Consider the following 21,975-nt stretch of genomic DNA (forward strand, 5'->3'; position numbering starts at 1 on the left):
AGAATCTAAGTTTTCTGTGCACATCTAAGAAATGCAGTATCCGTTTCCCCTTTATTCTGTGGATTGGGAAAGAAGGTTGGAAAATGAATGACTGATTAAGAGCCACACTGGATACCACCTTGGGCATGAAGGATGGATTGGTTCTGAGGGACTCCCTGTCCACATGAAAGATGATGAAAAGCTCCACTGCCATAAGGGCCTGTAATTCAGATACCCTCCTAGCTGAAGTGATTTCTAAAAGGAAAGCTGTTTTCCAAAAAATAAATTTTAAGTCTGCAGTAGCAGCTGGCTCGAAAGGAGGTAGAGTGAGATTCTCCAAGACAAAGTTAAGGTCCCAGGCTGGGGTTGGAGCTCTTCTGGGTGGTCTCAAATTTTTGGCCCCTCTGAGGAACTGCTTGAGCAGTGGATGAGAGAAGAGGGAAGGTTCTGTGTTATAATGAGCTGAAATGGCTGAGGCATGGATTTTAATGTAGGAAAAAGACAGGCCCTTGTGAAGCATCTCAGTTAAGTATTGTAAAATCTGAGGTAAATTGGGCGCCGCTGTGCTCATCCCTTGAGACTGGTTCCAGGCACAGAATCTTTTCCATTTTTCAGCATAAGATTTTCTAGTACTAGGCCTCCTTGCCTCTAAAATGATATCGATCACAGATTTGCTGAGGGATGGTAAAGAAGGGATTAAGTAATTAGCCAGGCCACAAGTTTCAGTGTTAGAAGCTGAAGGTGCAGAATCTGGCTCTCCTGCTGAGACAGCAGGAAGGAGTCTGAGGCAGGTGCCATGGAGATAACCATGACACACTGCGCAGGAGGGGGTACCAGTGTTGGCGCGGCCAGTCTGGAGCAATCAAAATCATCCTTGGTTTGTCCTGTTTGATTTTTAGTGGTACTTTGGGAGGGCAGAGGCAGAGGGGGGAAGGTATAGACTGATAGGTTTTTCCAGCTGAAGGACAGAGCATTCATTTCCAGGCTTGTTTGTGGGGAGTTCTTGTGCAAAATTTGTCCAATTGGTGGTTCTGGGGAGATGCAAACAGGTCTATATCTGGGCTCCCCTATTTGCTTGTCAACATGTTGAAAATCCTTGGTTCAAGTTTCCACTCGTGTGGGTCCATGAGGTTTCTGCTTAGTCCATCTGCCAGTGTATTTAATTTTCCTGGCAGGAATTGAGCTTGTAGGTACACTTAGTAGCTCAAGGCTGTGTTCCACAATGCCATGGCTAGTCTGCAGAGGGGGTAAGAATGTGTACCCCCCTGCTTGTTTATGTACCACATAACAGTGGTGTTGTCCGTTTTTATCATTAGTTGTCCTGGAAGAATGTGGTCCTTGAAGGCCATCACAGTATTCTGTACAGCTAACATTTCTTTTTGATTGATATGTAGGTGCATTTGACTTGGGTTCCATTTGCCCTGAATGCACTTCCGTACCAGGTGAGCTCCCCATGCATAGTCTGATGCATCTGTTGTTAGGGTTTGGATGGCAGGGGGTGATGTGAAAGGTAGTCCCCTGCTTTGATGGCAGGCCTCTGCCCACCAAAGGAACTCTAGGCGTAGGCAAGGTATGATAGGAATCACTGTTTCTAGGTCTTGAGACTGTTGGACACCATATGGTTTTTAGATACCACTGCACTTTCCTCATATGCAGTCTTGCATACAAAATTAGTAGAATGCAGGAGGCCATGAACCCCAAGGCTTGCAGTATTTGTCCTGCAGATAGCAGGGTTTTTGTGGCCACTTGTTTGAAATAGGTTGTCAAATTAATTTGCTTTTCTGGTGTGAGGTAAACCATCTGGGAAGTTGTATTCAAGCTTGCTCCCAGGAATATAATTTGTTGACAGGGTACCAGGTGTGATTTCTTTTAGTTTATGGTGTACCCCAGACAAGTTAGAACCCTTTTTACAAAGACCAGATGATTCAAATGTATGTCCTGGCTTTCTGCCTGAATTAGACAATCGTCCAGGTATGGGTATATTTGAATATTTCTTTGCCTGCAAAATGCAATAACTGGAGCTAGGCACTTTGTAAATACCCTGGGTGCAGTAGATAAGCCAAAGGGCAGTGCAGAGAACTGATAGTGTGTGTAGCCTGCTTTAAAGTGTAGGTATCTTCTGCAAGATTCCCCGATTGGGATGTGCAGGTATGCTTCTTTTAAATCTAGTGTTGCCAACCAGGCATCTTTGCCTAGCATAGGAAGTAATTGGTGAAGAGTCAGCATCTTGAATTTTGTAATCTCCAAAAAGGTGTTTAGAGTAGACAGGTCCAGGATAGGACGTCATGAAATGTCTTTTCTGGGTACCAGGAAAAGTCTCGATTAGAAACCTTGTCCCTTTTCCTCTTCTGGTACCAGTTGAATAGCCCCCATGCTTAAGAGAAAGTACTTGTTTGGGGGCCTCTGCACACTGATTTGGGGGCAGGTCCAGCCACCCACTTTGTGTTGGCAACATGTGGAAGTGAAACATGTATCCCTGGGACACTATTTAAAACCCATTTGTCCTGGGTAATGAGTTCACAATTCTTTTCAAGAAGAACATTCTTCCCCCCCAAAGGGGCAGTCAGTTGATAAGTGCTTGGAAATTTTAAAAGGAAGTCATTGAGACAGGTTACCATAGGGGGAGTGTTATTATTCCCAGATTTGGAAGTGGAGGCACCCCACTGCTTAGTTCTGTGAGTCCCCTGGGACTGAAACCTGGAGTTTTTGCTGTGTCTGGGTTTGGCTTGAGAAGACCTGGAAGGGGCTGGAAAGGACCAATTCTTAGAGGGCCAGTGCCTACTAAATCTAGGAGGCTGAACTTGTAAAAAATCTTTAACAGTTTGCATAGATTTAGATTTATCTTCCATCTTTTTAAGAACTTCCTCAGCCTATTAGCTTTAACATGATCAGGCAAATATTGCTCCTTAAGCCAAGCATGCCTTCTGAGCACAGACCTAACAGAAGCCTTGCAAGAGGCCTCTAATGAATCAAAACCACGTTGCAAAGTATGTTTTCCAACTTGTTCGGCAGAATGCATTAAATCCTGTAATTCTTTATGTTCCACATAGTCAGAAATCAACATAATTTTCTGTTTAAGCAGTCCAATAACATGTTGCTTATACCTTAACATATGAAACTGTCAGTTTAAAGCCCTAATGGCCAAGGTTGAAACCTTCTTATCCCATCTATCCAGCGCCCTGGAGTCTCTATCCAGCGCCCTGGAGTCTCTATCAGAAGGGGTAGGATTTTTAGCAGTAGAAGCCTTAATGCCCTTGGGCCCCTGTGAAATAGTCTCTGGATCTGCAATAGGATTTTTGAAAAGGAACTTGTGGGACTCAGGCACCCTGTAGTATCTGTCAGGTTTTCTGGGAGCAGGAGGCAGGGAATCAGGGGCCAAACTAGATTCCGAAAAAGCATCATCAACAATGTCTGGTACAGGAGGAATAGCTAAAGGCCTATGCTGAGGTAGGAGAAGGAAATCCCTAAGCCTCTTTTTTGAATCAGAAAAATCCTGGCTTTCCCAGTGGAAATGCTCCCTTAGAGTATGTAAGGTTTCCACAAAAGAAAAATCCTCAGGAAGGGAAGCAGAGGGAATAGAGTCCTCTGCATCAGAATCTTCATAAGTAGGTAAGGGCAAAACCAGATCATCAGAAGAATCAGAAAAAACAGAATCCTGATCAGAAGATTTATAATCAACTTCAGTCCTAGGCCTCTTAGAAGGGGGGGGGGGTTGGCTACCCCTGATTAGAGTTATTAGACCTTCAGCCATTCTTATAATTTGTTTTTTAGGCATAGAGGCCTGAGCATGTGGCCTGGGCGTTGGTTGTTTTAGACATGGATCGAGATTTAGGCCTAAGTAAAGAGGGAGGCGTCAATTTAATATGCAAATCTGTAGGCTTGAATACACCCGCAGAAGCCGGTGCCTCCACAGCGGCTCTGGACCCTTCCAAGGTAGACACATCAGCGGGTTCCATAGCTGAAGCATTGTGCGGCATATCGGACTCCGAATGGGTCTCAGTAGAGGCCTGCAAATCTGAAGTAGCGGTATCAGGGGCTGCAAAAGTGCCTCACTGAGTACCGGCGAACTGGCGACTGGCTTAGGAGAAGCGTCGTCGGTAGTTTTGGACCTCGGTGGCCTGTCTGTCTTTATCTCTGTGTTTTTTCGTAATCCCGGTAGTCGGATGGCTTACCGACGACATTTCTGGATAACTGAATCGAGAACCGAAATATTTAGAGGCAAAAATATACTGACGATGGACAGTGCGCTGATTAAATAAAAGCACAAAACCGACAGCAAGGTATGTTGTGGTCATGGCCTAGGCAAGGAATACAGTACAAATGAAAATCTTTGAGGTATATGCTTTCCACAATTAATGCAATTATTAACTTTTACTGACATCGGTAAGGAGCAAGATAAAGTTTCCCCAATGGGGTATTTAGCTTTAGTTGAAGACTTTAGTTGTGAAACTCGAAAACAAAAGTTTCAGGAGTCGGCCGACTGGCACTTGCGAACTGCTTCTGTTTTGGGCACCGCATGGCAAGAAAGATTGATGTAATGGCGTCGGCTGCATGTTTTATACCCCTGACGACCTGACGTTATGGAAGAAGGGACAGCAACCGACACAGGACCCAAGACTTTGTTAATCAGGCTGACACAGGGCTACCTGCAAGCAGATAATCCAAATGTAATGACTGCAACAGTGAAACATGAAGAACATATCGCTGCATTTCGCATTGGAAGGAGATGGGAATAGATCGCAGCAAGGACAATCCCACTTTAGAAAGATCTGCTCAGCCACTGAAGAATTGAGAGACCACTCGTAAGGCATCAGGACAGATCTGCTGAGCCTTGTTCCCTAGAATGTTGGGCCATCTCGGAATGTGTGTTGCCACAAGAAAACGGCAGGTGGAGGTCGCCCATTCCTACACTCTCATGGCTTCGTGACAAAGGGGGCAAAACCTGGTTCCCCCCTGTTTGTTGATGTACCAGACCAACATGTCTGTCTGGATAGCAACCGCCCCTAGAGGAAGATTGACATGAAGGGCCTGCAACGCAAGAAGCACCGCCCTCATCTCTAGGATGCCGATATGAAAACTGGTCCCAGATGGGGACCACATCCCTTGAACTGTCCTTCCCAAGCAATGTCCCCCCACCCTAGATGGGAGGCGTCCGTGGTCACAGTGTTCTTGGGAAAGGATGGGAGAAAGGGACGTCCACCAACTATGTCCAGAGAATGAATCCACCACCGAAGAGAGTCCCTGCAAACTCGGGAGATTCGTACAGGATGAGACAACGGCACAGCAAATAAAGACCATTGAACAGCAAGAGTCCACTAAAGAATCCACATGTGAAGGCGTGCTAAGGGTAACAGGCTGACCATGGCCACCATATACCCCAATGCCCTCAGTACTGTTTCTGCTGTTGGAGATTGGGCTTGAAGGACATACAGAATGTGTAGCTTCAGACTGTGTATCCTGTCTGGGGTAAGGAAAACTTTCATCTGGATAGTGTCCAACCGAGCCCCAATTAAGTCTAAGATCTGAACAGGGGCCAGCGATGACTTGTCGAGATTGATGGTGTGCCCAGTCTCTGTGCTAGTAAAAGGAAATAATCCCCTGGTTTGGCAAAGTTGATGCTCGTTAGGGGCAGCGAAGAGCCAATCATCCAGGTAAGGGAAGACCTGAATACCCTGAAGCCTCAGATGAGTAGCTACTACTGCCATCACCTTGGTAAACACCATGAGGGCTGTGATGAGACCAAAGGGAAGGGCTCTGAACTGATAATGATTGGCTCCTAGATGAAAGCGGAAAAACCTCCGAGAGTTCCTGTCAATCTTTATATGACAGTACGCGTCCTCAAGGCAATTCAGCACATCCAATCATTCGCCTGCAGGTAGTGCAGCATGGATTGAAATGTGACCATCCGGAATTTCGCCTTAGCCACTGACAGGTTCAAGGTGGAGAGAGTCAAAATGGGTCTTAGGTCCCCTGTTTTCTTTGGCACTAAAAAGAACCTGGAATAAATGCCTGATCCGGACAGGTTGGATGACTAGTTTTCTTAGCAGTTTTTCTATTTCTAGAGCTGCTTCCTCCCTTTGCATAAGTGGGGGACATCCGGGAGGTGTTTCGGTGGTAGAGGTGGCTCAATGAATGGGATGAATCGCCTCAGGATATGATCTGCAACACCCAATGATCTGTTGTTACAGACTCCCATGCTGCTGGGTGTAGAGATAACTGACCCCCAACTGCCTCCAGAGATGAGCAGTCGGGCAAGCCCTTCAGGGCTGCTGTACGGGTCTGTCTGAGAATGGTTTTCAAAACCCGAAATTTCTCGGACCCCCTCTGCCTCTAGGGCGGCATCTATCATAACCCCCTCTGCCTCTAGAGAAAGGTGAGTCCTGAGTGTCCCAGGAAAATGCCTGAGACTTCCGGTACCACATCTTCTTCATCCCTCGCTGATTCTTCGAAAAGGATCTTTGTGGGGGGAGAAGCAGATCCCGATGACAGACAGTGTGTTCCCATCCTTCTCACTCTGGACTAAGGTCTCACATACAGACTTCCCAAACAGGGAAGAACCATCATATGGGGCATTGGTAAACAACAGCTTAAAAGGTACCGAGAACTGACAAAGCCAGAGCCAAGTGTGGCGCCTGATGGCAATGCTTGTAGCGGCCATCCTAACGACTCCATTCATGGCATGGGAGAGGAGACACATGGATGTATTAGCTACTGATTTCAGAGTAGCCATTTTAGTGAAAAACGTCTTCTTGTCCCCCGCCTACATGGACTCAGGGGTCACCTCAGTGATTTCCTTGACCAAGTCTCATTGCAGCAGAATCACATGTGCCATGTAATTCAGCGCTCTGATGGGAAAAGTTGCTGAAGCGTGCACCCACTTCCCAAAATGGTCCAACGCCCTTGGGTCTCTGTCAGGGGGATGGACCGTAGAGCTCTCCTGCACAAACTCTTTCTTTGTGGCAGCTGCCATAACCATAGCATCAACCAGGGACCCTTTATTCCAATATGTCCTGTCCGAAGGGGGACTAAGGAATTTATCAGGGCGCTTAGGGATAGGCTCCACTGTGTCCATTTCCTTCCATGCCAGAGATGTTATCAGATCCACTAAGTGATCAGTGGGAGAGGACACCCAGGAAGTAGATGGGCCTGTGCCGAATGCCTTCAGGAATACTGATTCGTCCGAGGTTGGTTTTTGGGCAGACCAACCCCCCCCCAGCATAGGAGTTCCATGATGTCTCTAAAGGAGACATCCTAAGGGGGGGGGGTGATCGGGGGGGGGGGGCAACCTTCCCCTTCCTCCAAATCAGTGTCTTCGGTGAGGGACTTTGGTGGGAGTCCAAGTGCCTCCTTTTACATGTCCATTTGTGAGGGATCTCCTCAGTGGGAATCTCTGGGGAGGGCTCGGCAATGTCCTGTTGCTCCCTCACAGGACCTTCCTGAGGCAAAACAAGCATGAGCTATCCCTGAGATAAGATGGTCGGGACCATACCCAAAACAGAAGGAGTCGGGGCGGAGTCCAAGGACGAGATGGTCAAATTTCTCAATAACACCAAGAGAACCCTCTCCACCACTTCAATGGCTGAAGGAGAATGGACATCCAGAGAAGTGCCAGTCAGAGCCATTCCCCTAGGACCCTTCAGGGGAGTCAGAGCTGAGACTCCAGGAGCCGAGATACCGAGGGGAATACTGTGCTCCAACACACTCGGAGCAGATATCATCCCCTCGGATCCGACCCTGAGGCTATGGCTCTGAGAGCTCGGATCCAACCTGGTCAGGTCTGACATGCTCAAGGCAATGGCCAGCGTCGAGGTACAAGGTACTATTGGCACCGACCATTCAACCAGAGGGTCCTCGGAGCTAGAGGTTCCAAAACAGAGGGCTGGATTGGAGAAGGAGTGATTGGAGAAAAGAAAGGCTGCGAGCTCCCCCCTCCAAAGGGAGAGGGAGCAGGCAAGGCCCCTATCTGAATTTGGATGAGGGTAAACCTCTGCATCATCTTATCCATCTCGGATTCACTGAGGCTCCGGGTTGAGCAGGAAGATAAAGCCACTTCTACCAGTCTGGAGTGCCAGTGAGGGAAAGCCCATACGAGCGACTGAATTCAGGATTCCTCCGGCTCCAGGGAGAACCTAGGAGAATGGAGTCAGTGAGATCCAGGTCTGGTTTCTGGCCTAACCTTCAGCGGCGGGCCGGCCAGAACAGAGCGGTCATGCGACCGCTTCCTCAGCCTTTCCTTCCTAGACTTCTCCCTTTCCCCAGACCTCTTGGCAGGAGTTTGATTCCCAGAGACTGGGGAAGAGGTTGAAGTTGATGCTGCACCTGACATGACGGTCGTAGGGGCTACAGTCCTCAAAGAGGGAAGTAGGTCCTTGAGGGAAGTAGACCCCTGAGGATAAGTTTGTCCCTCCTGTCCTTCAGTGCCCTGGAATTAAACCTGGCACAGATAGGACAGGAGGTTGGTAGTTGGGCCACCCCCAGACGCACCACGCACAGAGTGTGGCCATCAGCCAGGGAGAGCTTATGGCCACATTCTGTGCACTTTCTGAAACCTAGTTTAGGGGTTAGAGCCATGTCCCTAAACAGGCCCAGAACACACACACACACACACACACACACACACACACACACACACACACACACACACACACACACACACACATACACACATACACACATACACACATACACACATACACACATACACACATACACACATACACACATACACACATACACATACACACACACATACACACACACACTAAAGAAAAGAATAGACGGAAAAGGGAGAATATATTTTTTTTCTGATGACTGTGCTGGGAGGTAGATAGTAAAGTTAAGAAAAAAAAGTTAAACAGGGAAGCAAAAAAGCACAAAAATGCACTCACTAAACCCAAACGACTAGTCAAGAATCCGGAACACGATGCTTGTTTTTCCAGAGCAAACGAGATCTGAAGGGAGGAAGGAGACAGGGGGCATTGTGGGTAGGAGGAGGAGCTTAGAGCTCAGATCAGACGCTGGATATGCAGCCATGTTGGATCCGATTCGGATCCGTAACCCACAGGCTGAAGATCAAATGAAGTCAACTGCTTAGGATCATGTACTTATACAAAAAACAAACCATGTTAACATGTTCACAGTTACAAAAGTATGGTTGTTTCAAGTTGAACTTACCATAACAGTGGATGGTTGAATGATCACTGATGCAGTAGCCTTAGCTATACAGATTATATCTTGCCAAGAATATAACAGCCAGCCTGCTTCCAAAGCTTCAGGGCACCTTCCACATGCTCAATCAACCAGCTCAAGATAAACTGACTAAGAGACACATTTCAAACAAGGCTCACCATAAGAGCTTGCAACTCAGATACTCTTCTTGCACAGGTCAGAGCAATCAATAACATTATTTCCATGTTAACAGCCTTAAGTCAAACAGATTAGCAGGTTCAAACAGAGCAAGTATTAGCTTCTCTAACACAAAATTAATATCCCAAGGGCAGGCCACTGGCTTTCTTGGAGGCCTCTTCAGCAAAACACTTTCAACAACATTTTGACATGAAAGTGCACTGAAAGAGAAGGCTCTAAGGGCAGGCATGCTGAAATGGCCAATAAATGAACCCTGATAGAGGAATAGGAAAGGCCATAGGACAGTAACTCACAAAGATCCTTTAAAACCAGAGAACAACTAGCCCTGAATGAGTGCTGGTTATGTTGTTGGCAACATCTAGAAAAATGTTAACATTTGCTAATGCATGAATTTCTAGTAGCAGGCTTTCTTGCCTCCATTAGTACCTGCTGCACATCCTCAGAAAACAAGTGCCCAACAAATTAAAATCCCATCATTCAGGCAGTCATTTGAACCTGACTGAAGTTGGGGTACACCAAACACCCCTGTTCATGTGCAGGTAGATTCATTCTGTGAGAGGGATTGTGGCACCTGTCTCTGGTCATTTCCAAAAGAAGGGAAAACTATGGTTGCTTGGGTCAGAACAGTCACCACAGTGATTTCAGGGGAGTCCTTCTGAATCGTGAAAAGTACCCTTGATACTAGTGGAAAGACATACAGAAACATTGCTGTCCAATGAAAAGAAAAAGGCATCTGTCTTCCAGGCCTTCTTACAAAGAGTCCTTGAATATAATATTGCCAGCTGACTGTTCAGAGAACAGGCAAAGAGGTCTACTTGTGGAGCTCCCTACAGATTAATCAAATTTTGGAAGTCCACCGATCTAGTTTCCATTTGTGCAAGTCTGCCCTGTTCCTGCTTAGCTTGTCTGCCATACAGTTTTGCTCTGACAGAATGTAAGATGCCTACAGAGTGAGAATGTGCTGTGAAGCTATATACCAAACTATCATGGCTGGTCTGCAAAAGGAATACGACCTGGTTCCCCCTTGCTTGTTGATGTACCACATGACTCTGATATTATCTGTAACCACTTGAAGAGGCCCTGGAGATCAAACATGGTTCAATAGACTTGGCTGCCTTAAGGCAAGCATTTCCTTAATATTTATGTGCCTGCATCTGTCCCTGTTGTCCCTCACCCCCCCTGCACTTTTATCCCCCACAACTGCTCTCCAAGCAAAGTCTGAAGCATCTGAGATGACAGACTGTTTTGGAACAAGGAGGGAAAAGGTGAGATCTGTATTCAAGGACATCTGTTGTCTCTACCCAAAAAGGTCTTCTTGACAAACCTAGTACTTCTAGACAGAACCTGATGAAGGCCTAATTTTTGGGCTGAAAGCGCTAAACCAGTGGATTAAAGTATTTTTTGTGTGACACAGTGCTTCACCGTTACTTGTGGTTTTCCTTACAATGATTATATTATATGTAGAATTAAGATATTTTCTCTTATTTTACAAGATTAAATATCTAGATCAATGCCCTTAGCTTAAGCTATAGACAAGTGTTTTTGTAAGCAAATACACCTGAAAAAAATAAGAAAATGATGAAAGCCACAAACGGTACTAAGATTCTTACATCTGCAAAGATAATAGCTTGTTTTTTCCCCATTATCAATGCTCAGGGGGAGTTAAGAAGTCTGCAGCTGAATGCCTTGTACGTTCTGTTCTGAGTGAAATTTACAAATATTCCTTGCTAACTACTTTTGCATGTAGTTAGCTGTTTGCAGGTACAAGCAATTAATCTTGAGAGTTCTGAGCATTCTTTGCTGAGGGAAATGCAAAACTTAAAGGAACAATGGCAAGCAGTTATGCAAAAAATAACATTTGAAATTATGGGAAGTAAATAACAGATAAGTCTCCATGGCAGGCTTAATACTTTTAATAGAAGAGTGTACAGTTTAGTTTTATTTAAAGACAGCCAGTGCACTTTTTCTTAGGGATTGAATTTAATGTTCCCCCAACCCCAAAGGGAATTTATTTGCCCAAAAATGGAACTGTGTTAGCTAACCATTGGTCCTTGAAAGCCTTCTCTCTTTAGCAGGAGAAAAGCTCTAATGAGCTTGGGCCCAAACCTGGGCATGGAAGGTACCCTGAAAGCTTTGGAAGCTAGCCAGCTGCCATACCCTTAGCAGGATATAACCCATATAGCTTAGGCTACTAAATCAGTTATCCTTATGAAGAACATGTAAATGGAATTTGTGGGAACAATACAATCAGAATAATGTTCAGGAAGAGTGAAAGTCAAGGGAAGGCAGGATTGTAATGTTGGAGCAAATGATAATTGTTATAAAAGAAAGTACATTACATATAATATATGAAAGTCATAAAAATATTTACAATAGTCTGCTTTCTTTTCTCTAATTTTAATGTGTGCCCATGTCATTATTTACATGCTGTGACTTTAATTATGGAAATTATTAACAAAAATAAAATCATTATAAAATATACCACAGCCAGCTCTGTTGGCAGAGAGGGGTTAAAACCCTGTTTATGGCCCTGGTGACTAGAATTTGATTAGCTACTTGGGCTAATGACAGAGCTGGCAGGGGACAATGGGAGTATGTGGCTGCTACCAGCTCACCTGTCCAAAGGGATGGAAAGCAGCAGTGACTTGCTATTTGGGTGGCATCTAGCAAGAGCACTACAAGCTGCTCCAATGCAGCATGAGTCTATGAACACTTGCTACCTATCTGAATTTGTAATTAGATGTGAAAGTGTGTGGAGGCATGCTCTCTGTAGCAGGCAGCAGTACTGGTGCTCAAAGAGCTGCCACAAGGGCGGGGGTGCTCCTCTTGTGGAGGGATATGCCACCTCAATGGACCTGGAAGCTGGCCTGCTCCATGCCACCTGTTGCCATGAGGAAGGACAAAAGGGCTAATTAACTAACTGCATTGAGACCTTTTCCCTCCTTCTCATCCTCTATGCTGATGACATAGTAATTTATTGATCAGGTCACTCTCACACAAACGTTCAATGCCAACTCCAGTCTAACTTATATGAGCTCCATCAATAACACATTAACCATAAACTACTTTTTCAGCCTCTCCAAGACCACAACTATGCATTTTGGAACTCAAAAGAAAATTCACCAAACACCTCACTCTTTAACTTTGACTTACACAACCTCTCCATAGAAACAGCTTTCACCTTCAAATACCTAGGATTATGGCTTGATCAGTCACTAAACATCAATTTCCACATAGAAAGAGTGACAGCCAAAATAAACTCCCACCTCTTCTGGGTCAAAAAGATATCTCCTTTTTTATCCCAACCAGCCAGGGTACCCACCGGCAAACAAGTTCTTCTTTCTCAACTTGAATATAGACTTCCCATTTTTGTTTCTGCCTCCAAGAAAAACACCACCCCACTGCAGATTATATCAAACAGCATCTGCCAGTTCACTACAAACACACTTCTATGTGGGAATCACTGTATCAACCCTGAAAAATAGCCAAATGGCTACCCATAAAACAAAGATCTAACCTACTCAAGAAACTACTCCAACGCCAGACATTTACCTCCCTTCCAGCTAGACTTCATGCAACCAGACATACTACTCACAAGCCACATCAACTATCAGTACCCCTACAACCAAACTCCACAGCACTGCACATGCTTTCTCATCTCAGGAGACAACTCTTTGGCAAGCTCTCCCCATCAGTCTAAATGAAATCAACACTAAATTCAGAATGCAATTCAAAAAGCACTGCTTCAGCACAGGACATATCACTTAACACACAATATGTTGTTTCCTTTCCAAATTTTTTCTCCTCTCTCACATTTATCAAAGGCTGACCCACTTACAAACTAATGTACATATTGCATTTGCATATTACATTCTGCTTGCGTGCGCGCGAGTGTGCGTGTGTCAGACAGAGAGACAGAGAGAGTGTGTGTGTAACAAATACATAAATAAATAGATAAGCTTGGCAACCTTACCTATGACATATGTAGTAGCCAGGCAGCTAATGTTATGCAGCAAAGCAAGACAAGCCTAGAGATAAAACTGATGAAAGCAGTAAAGGCTGGTGATAAAAAATACACAAAACAATGCATGAAAAGTTGATACTAAATTAGAGTACTAGAGAAGAAATGTGCTAGGGAGATGGCATTACGAGTAAAAGATCAGTTATTTGTTACTTATAAAAGATCAGGAAAGTAAGGCACTAGCTTGGGAAGAGAGTGTGTGCACTTCACTGGGGAGTGGGCAGGCAGCTGGCAGGTGGTATTTAATGTAAAGAAGCACAACATTGAGTATGCGTGTGCATGTGTATGGGTTGAGTATAAAAGACAAAATTTATGCATAATGAGGAGAACTTATAGAGCAAAACAAAGGAAAAAATTGCTGTTATAATCAACCCAAGGTGAACCTTGTTATGCAGCATGAGGGGGCAGTGACAAACGGTAAGAGAATACTGGAGTGCAATGGCTAGGTGTGAAAAGAAATACAGATGTCATTCTTCCGTATTACAGCTGTTAATGAGTCCTCTTGAAACTGGGTTCAGCTCTGAAAACCATATCAAGAGAGGGACATCAAGCTGAATTAGAGCATACAATGCAAAGCTGATGAAGTAGTAAAGTATGCAGGAGGTATGGACTCTAAAAAAATATAAATATAGAATTAGGAATGGAGGGAAGGAGAAAGGGAAAATGTCACAAAGATGTACTTTAACATGAAGGGTAGTTTTTTTTTTATTACACAGAACTAGTAAGGAAGGACATATGGGGAAGATGGGGGGTATCTAGAAAATGGAAGGTAGAATTGTTAATAATAACACTGAGGACATTATTTCATAGAGGGTAGAAAATTCCAGTAACACAATGCTGGAGTGGATGGTGGAATTAAGATCTATAAAGAGGTTTGCAGGTGCTTTGGACAGATGGTAAAAAGTGAGGAAGTTGAGGGGCAGTTATACAGTGTTGGGTAAACATTATGGGCCAAAGGTCTTCAGTCAACATCTACATATATTTGTATAGTAATGTCTAGACAGCATTGTATCTCCAAACACAAACAAGTACAGCCAACTCTATAAAAGAAGCCAGCAAGTGCAAAATCACTGTTTTCCATATTGTACAGTGAGACTAAAAATGCAGAATTTAACTACTATTTCGCACTAATTACAAAACAAAGGCATACAGTTTATGTCAGATAAATGAAAAATAAAACATACCCACTCTAAATGCTAGTGGTTTCCCATTATTTAAACATTCCTGATCTCTGTGGTAGGCAAGAACCTGCTGGAGCAGTATCTGGGCCAGTTCCTTTTTCCTCCAATGAGTAGACTCAACAAGAGTTATAGCCTCAGCTAACTGGGCTCTCTGTTTCTGAACTATGCCCTTGTAAAGTCTTCTTAACAGGTTTTGCTCCTTTTCTGTCAAAACTTCAGCATGCCAACCTTCTGTAGCCTGGATGCACAGCTTTCTCAAAGGATATCCAAATGCAAAGGGTAGCCATTTAGTATAATTTAAGGATGCAGTTTTTAAGCAACTGGGAGCCAAGATATTTGTTCTGCCAATAAGGCTCTTGTGGATAGAACCACAGGTAGTCAGAAACAACGACAACTTCATGGTTTACCTGAGTTCACACATGGGTATGCATTTTAAATTGAGGAAAACCTAAAAACAAAGCCAAAAATATCCATTAATTTTGAACAAGCAGTATTAGAAAACTAAATTCAAAGCCATGTTGGTACCTTATGGCAAGTGCAGCAAGTAGTGTTAACCTGATGACAAACAAAAATGTAGCTAACAGTTTATTATAAAACAGTAACACAATCTCTTGTACAATTCCATGCTGTAGCTATATCTATATCTATATCTATATCTAGATCTATCTATATCTATATATATATCTCACAAGAGTGAGGAGACTTCAGTCTTAATCCCCTACATTATTTGCCCAACTAACAGTCCAATAACATCTCACAGAAAGAATACACTTAGTTCTAGTGCACAATACACCAAGTTCTAGTAAGCATTGCAATTAGTTCAAGTACACAGTCTTTCTCTCCATAATGTCACCACTGCCATGCTATCATGGACAGTGACAACTTTACCGGTTGTCTGTTGCCTATAACCAGTATAAACACAAGTATACAAACACAAGCACCATGTTACTAAAACACAATTCATATGTGACTGCTGCTTACATGCTTATACTAACTTAAAGGACAATGTTATTTGTTGCTTTCCCACTACATGCAAGAGAAAGCTTTATCACCCTGAGGAAAGAAAACTGCTCTGTAACTACTTCATGTGATCCCCTTGTATCAAAAGGTAACCACCAACAGACTGATTATTCCTTAACAAAGTTTAAATGTAGAACAGATAAAGTGTCTGAACCCCTCAGCTCTCATTCTTAATTCACTGTCAACAATATGACTTAACTATCCTGGCTCTCTGGCATACAGCAATAAAGCACAGACTATGATCCAGGTTCATCTAATTGCTCCAGGACTGGAACAGCATGGGAAGGATGGCAGTGATTAGCCAACATCAGCTCACTCGGCCAGGGTGTAGAAAGGCAAGCAAGTCTGCTGCTGTACTGACGCCTTGCTGAAACTGCATGTACACCAGAAAAGAAGCACAGTGCCAGCACCACAAGTGTCAGGATGGGAGGTATGCACACCAAGCTGCACATGCTGCAGGCATGTGCAGTAATGAGCCAATAATGCGAGTCACACCAATCAGCCATTGTGGGATTAGAGGATACAGACATCAAGAACTACATCATCGATAAATGCAGAGATGACAACATCCAGTGGACAGCTTTCATCCACTGGAGAAACAAAATTCACCCATTAAGGAAACAAATAGTCCAAACAGGCAAAAGAGGACTAATGGGTGGTAGGCAGCAGAGAAAGAAAAATAATATATAAATATATTAAAAATTTATGATTAATTACAAAAGTAAAAAAATGTTAATCTGATTTAAATGAATTATACTTAAAGCATTATGCATATGGGTTTCAGACGTAACTGCACATCATTTGTAATAGACACAAATGTGCAATCACAAATACGTGATTTCTTTCTTTTTTGTTAAAAGATTAAGACTGCAGTATCCTAAAGGATGCACTTTTCTTCAACAAAACAGCAATCTTGTACCTAGTACATTTAAGTAGCAGAATGTGTAAGGGAATAGACCCTCACAATGGGAGAGTGGAAGGGTGTTTTCCCACCTACAAGTACAGTAACAATGAAGCCATGAGTATCAATAGCTGGCACTTCCCTCACCCTCCAATGCTTAGTGATCGCATTTTATCAACCAGTAAGAGCATACACACACACATACATACATATATGGGGATCCGGTGTCATGCATGAAGCATCTTACAGGGTAGGTTTAGGGAATAGTTTTGTAATGAGTTGCAAAGCCACAGGTTGCAAACCAAGTTCCCTAATCCTTCCATGCAAGAGTGCAAGGTATAGAATGCATCACACAAAACAGACCTACATGTATTTCATTTATCCATTAATGTCAATGTTTTTTGAATGTTTTCATATCTGCTGAAAAGCACAGATTTTTGTGAACACTGCCTTGGGAGTAGTCCTTGTAGTCAAGTTCTAAGATAGTTTTTAATCTTTTCTGTAATGGCAATTCATTAACTTAATTAGTAGTGCAATGAGGGCTACGTTAGAATATATTAGTTTTACACTGTAGTTATGCATTTCAGTTAGTTTACATATATAAAATCAGGTATGTTTAGCCAGTGATGTCATTTTTAGACTGGCTAGCTACAGTTGTTGTCTTTCAACTTTTTTTTTCATTCTAATAAGAACCAACTTTGCTTCTAATAGTTTGATTTAGATGATCATGGTTGTTTTTAAGGGGATGTGTGCGTATTAAATTACATTAAAAAACAGGAAATACATTTGTAGAAACCTAGCACTTATGTACCTGATCACCCCCTTTAGTCGAAGCATTTTATAAACTGTGTCAAGATGATGTTAATGAGTATTTTTCAAGTAAAAGAAATTATTGTTTTACCAATCTTAGCAGAGCAGAATTTTTTGCTTTAATGGAGCTAATCATCTGATACACTATGCTTCAGGCCAGCTGACAAGGGAGGAGGAATAGTGGTCTCTGACACTATCACACTGATGTTATGTTGAATATGCTTAGTGATACTGCCAATTACTTGTCACTTACTACAAAGGCTAACAGCAAAAGTGCAACAATGTACTGAAGATTTATTAATGGAGGGCACCATTGATAAACAGCTTTATGAATATTTTTTAGTAGAGCATCCCATGGTACCATATATATCCATGGACTTCCAAAGCTGCATAAGAATTCCACCAACCCATCCATGCGACCCACTGTATCTGGCAGAGGGTGGGCTATAGAGACACTCTCCACTTATGTGGAGAAACAACTCCACCCTGTACTTGATAAAGTAGAACATGTTTTGAAGGACACTAGACAATTTTTGCAAAGGCTAAATGAATGGAAGTTAAAGGAATTTACCAATGATGTGTTACTAGTCACTATGGATGCAACGTCCCTATTTACATGTATCCCTAATGGTATAGGGGTGGAATTTGTTAGACTTTTTTTGACACGGCATAGTACATATAATACCAATAAGGTTCATTTGATTTGTTCCCTTTTAGAAATTATATTGGAACATAATTTGTTTATGTTTGAAGTCTCCTTTTATTTACAACGAATGGGTATAGCTATGGGCACAGCCTGTGCCAATAGCTACGCCAATATGGTTATGACCCAGTGGGAGTCTGATTTTGTGTTTAATGAAAATAACATTTTTTCTAGGTTCATTCTTTATTATGGTCGTTTTGTGGACGACATGGTTTTTATTTGGGGGAACGATTATTCTTCCTTATGTGAGTTTATTGAATATCTGAACAGCAGCACTAGTTTTTTGAAATTTACATTTAGCTCATCCAATGAAAAGATTTCTTTCTTGGATGTACAAATCATCATAGCCCCTGATGGTATTGAGACACAGATCTATACTAAATCTTGTAAGACTAACATTTTACATGCCAAGAGCACGCATCTGAAATTTGTGAAGAGAAATGTGTTAAAAGGACAATTTTATAGATCTGCCCGGCTGCATACAAAGGATAGTTGTATGTATGAATCATTTCAAGAAATTTCAAATAATTTTAAAGAAAAAGGCCATCTACAGGATGATATATCTGAGGCACAAGATGAGGTTGTCTCATTTAGGGCCACTCGATCAAAACCTTACCTGAATTCAGGTGTGGGTCCTGTCAATAATACGACTGGGAATTTGTTAGGTAAGGCAAGAATGTGCCTCACTTTCTCGAATGACTCTTCTGCTATATGTAATATTACTAAACACATTGGAAAATAATATGATCAGATGCTAAATGTAAGGAGATATTGGGTGAAGTGCCACAATTTACTTTTAAGAATCAAAAATGTCTAAAGAGACTGCTCTGTTATAAATCCAACAGAGTTGTTAATAATTGGAATGAACATTTAGGGAATGCTATTTCAGGGACGTTTCCTTGTCGTAAATGTACCATGTGTTCTTATGTAAGTAATGATGATATGTATGTACACCCTGTGACTGGACATGTCTATGAGCTTAAGCTATATGCTGATTGTAATACAATGAATGTTGTGTATTTAGCTTCCTGTGAGCTCTGCAGAAAGGTTTATGTGGGCAAAACTAATAGGTGCTTAAAAAATCTGATACGTGAACATCTTTATAGTATCCGGAGAAATTATAGCAAAAATGCCCTTGCAAAACATGTTACCTTGATGGGAAAATCATCATTTTAAATTTTCAGTATTGGAGATTTGTCAGCCTAATGTTAGAGGTGGTGATATAACTAAAACTGAATGTCATGAGGTAAAATGGGTATTACTTTTACAAGCCACAGGTGTTAAGGGGTTAAATGAGTTCATTCCCCTTAAACTTATTTTAAAGTCACGTGATTTGCAGCATTAATTGCTTGTATTATTTAAATTGTAACTTATTTTTATGTAGATCTGAAGAAGTACTCTTATGTATGAAAGCGCTAATCATTTATTTTATTTATTCAATCGGTGCGTTTTATTGAGTTCATTAAATTTTCTTGCACTACTGCAGTTAGGTTCATTTTGATACAATATTTTCTCCCTTCTTTGCTGCAAACCCCTTGCACTAAATATGAACAAGCCCAGCATGGCTCCTCCAGGTGTTCCACTTGTAAACAATATACACAGTCCTTTGGTGCCAGTCTGTGTCCACACTCTGAATATTTGGAATATTTTTGACTTGTCATCTTAAAGTAAAAATGTCTTATTCTAGAACCACAACTACTATTAATAACAATAACGCTAAGACTAACATCAAAAAACACTTTACGCAAAGAATAATTTTTCCTTACTGCCTAAACACTGTACTAAAAACTCTAGAATCAGTAACACTATGAACATATGGCAGAAAAACCTACTACTAAACTTACTACAAACCTACAAACTACAACAACTATGTTATCTATAAACTACAAGCCTACAAACAGCAAGCTGCATACTATAAAACTGTAAAATTACGAGCTATAAAGTCTATAGGGGAGGAGTAATACAAGAATACTTCCACAAGTGGGAAAAAATACAGAGCCCTCGAAGGACGCATCCAAACTCTTCCGCAGTAAATGAGATCTGGAGTAGGGTTGCCACCTTTTCAAATGGCCAAAGTGGGACATTTTTGGTACAAACATCAGATTTTACAGGCCGACACATACCCACGGTCAGTATAAAGGATAGAACTTAACTTTTTTGCCTAAATAAAAGCTTATTCTTGTAGCATTTTAGTTGTTTATTCTGTTTCTTATAACATTTAGGTATTTTAGATACAGAATAACTGTTTTATGCAACTATTACATAAAATATACAAAATAATTTTGTCCTACAATCTCAGGACATTTGCCATTTTTTAAATTTTTTGTCAGGACACAACTGCCCAAAGAGGTACTGTCCCTCGCAAAGTGGGACAGGTGGTAACCCTAATCTGGAGTGATTAGGTGGAGCTCAAGGGTTTATGGGTAGGGAAGAAGTCACAGCCCTGACTTAGAAATCTTTCAGTCAGTGCCAAGGTTGGATCCCATCATATCAGACAACCCACAGCTGAATCGGATGAAAACAGATAACACTGGATAAAGGATTAATTAATAAGGCATACAAAAGATTGCATGATAACTATAAGAATAAATCAGGGAGGGTTAGAAAAGATTGGGAAGAGAGACTGGAAAGGCAATTTACAAAGGAATAATAAGAAGACATCTGTATTGCTCACAAGTACACAACAAAATCCAGGATTTAGGACTTTTGCTTGGAAATGTCTGCATAGGTACTTTTATTCCCAAGCAGTCTGTACAGATACTTTTCTTAAGACGGACAGCAAATGCAGGAGGTGTGATGAGAGACTGAAAGATAACTGGGAACATGTTTTTGGGAATGTAACAAATTGCCAGAGTTTAAAAACTTTATAGCGAAGATTTTCTCAGAAATGTTTCGGAACTAAATTGTTGTATCTAAGAAAATGATTCCTTTGAGCTGGGACACATCATCTGAATTACCTTGACACTAATCCATCCATCCATCCATCCATAACCCCTTTTTCCCATTTTCACACATGTAAAGCCTTAGTAAATGTAATACTATTTGCTGCCAAAAAGGCAGTTACTAGAATATGGAAATCTAAATCTAAATCAACTGTAACAGAAGTACTGCACTGAATATTGCAAAGGAAAACAAAGAACTGAAGGAAGGATCTTTAGAAAGGGGAAGGAACAAATTACAAATAAATAAATTAAATTTGTAAGAACAATATATGCAGAATAATGTTCTGGGGAAGAGTGATGTTTAAGGGAAGGCAGGAACTGAGGAATTTATGTAATGCTAGAGTGAATAATGAGTGCTAAATAGAAAAAATATACATGTACATTGCATTAAGATAACGAAAAATGTTACTATGGTTCTTTTTTCAAATAATGTATGTCACTGTTGAATTTGTAATTTAATAATGATGTTTAAAGGTTGAGGACAAAGCTTACTGTTGGGCAAGATACTTCAGGATTTTGGTAATCATGTATAAAAAAATAAAAATGTTTTTTAATTTACAACAGTGATGTTAAAGCTCTTTCTTTTTGCGCCTAAGTCTCCAAATGACAGGCTGTCTCAAAGTGCAAAAGCAATACCAACTTGTTCCTCTTCAATTAAAATTTTTTATTTATTTTATTATTTATTTATTTATCATTTGTTGACCGGGAAAGTCCGACTAGGTTCCACAGAGCCTGTTTTCAGCGGAGGCCCGGGGAGAAATGCTCCAAGCCAGAACATTGAGAAAATGGCAAACAATTTTCATTTGCACTGCATTTTTAGCAGAAGGTCATCACACAGAATCATGGCATGCCAGATTACTATGTATTCACTACGGGGCTGTGTAGCACAAAGGGAAACACAACCATGCTTGAGCAACTGTGAAACTCAAACTACAGCACATTGTTACTGACTCTACTACTAATTTTTCCCTGTTTTCACATGTATTTCAGTTTCCCTGGTTATAAAAAAACAGTTTGTCTTATCACTTCTAGGCACTAGATCAACAGCTTCA

The 21,975-nt window shown here is 41.8% G+C and overlaps 1 protein-coding gene across 1 annotated transcript in view; it reads right to left on the reverse strand.

Annotated features, from left to right (window-relative positions):
- MMAA (metabolism of cobalamin associated A) overlaps positions 1-21,975 on the reverse strand; it is a 1,182,217-nt gene that overhangs the window by 1,042,330 nt on the left and 117,912 nt on the right. Inside the window, exon 2 of the mRNA XM_044062228.1 lies at positions 14,551-14,995. Coding sequence (XP_043918163.1) covers positions 14,551-14,947 — 397 coding nt within the window. The 5' untranslated portion in view covers positions 14,948-14,995. The remainder of the gene's footprint in view (positions 1-14,550; positions 14,996-21,975) is intronic.

This window comes from Protopterus annectens, chromosome 2.part1 (genome assembly GCF_019279795.1).
Source record: "Protopterus annectens isolate FY-2018-M chromosome 2.part1, PAN1.0, whole genome shotgun sequence".
In the NCBI taxonomy this organism is placed as follows: Eukaryota; Metazoa; Chordata; order Ceratodontiformes; family Protopteridae; genus Protopterus; species Protopterus annectens.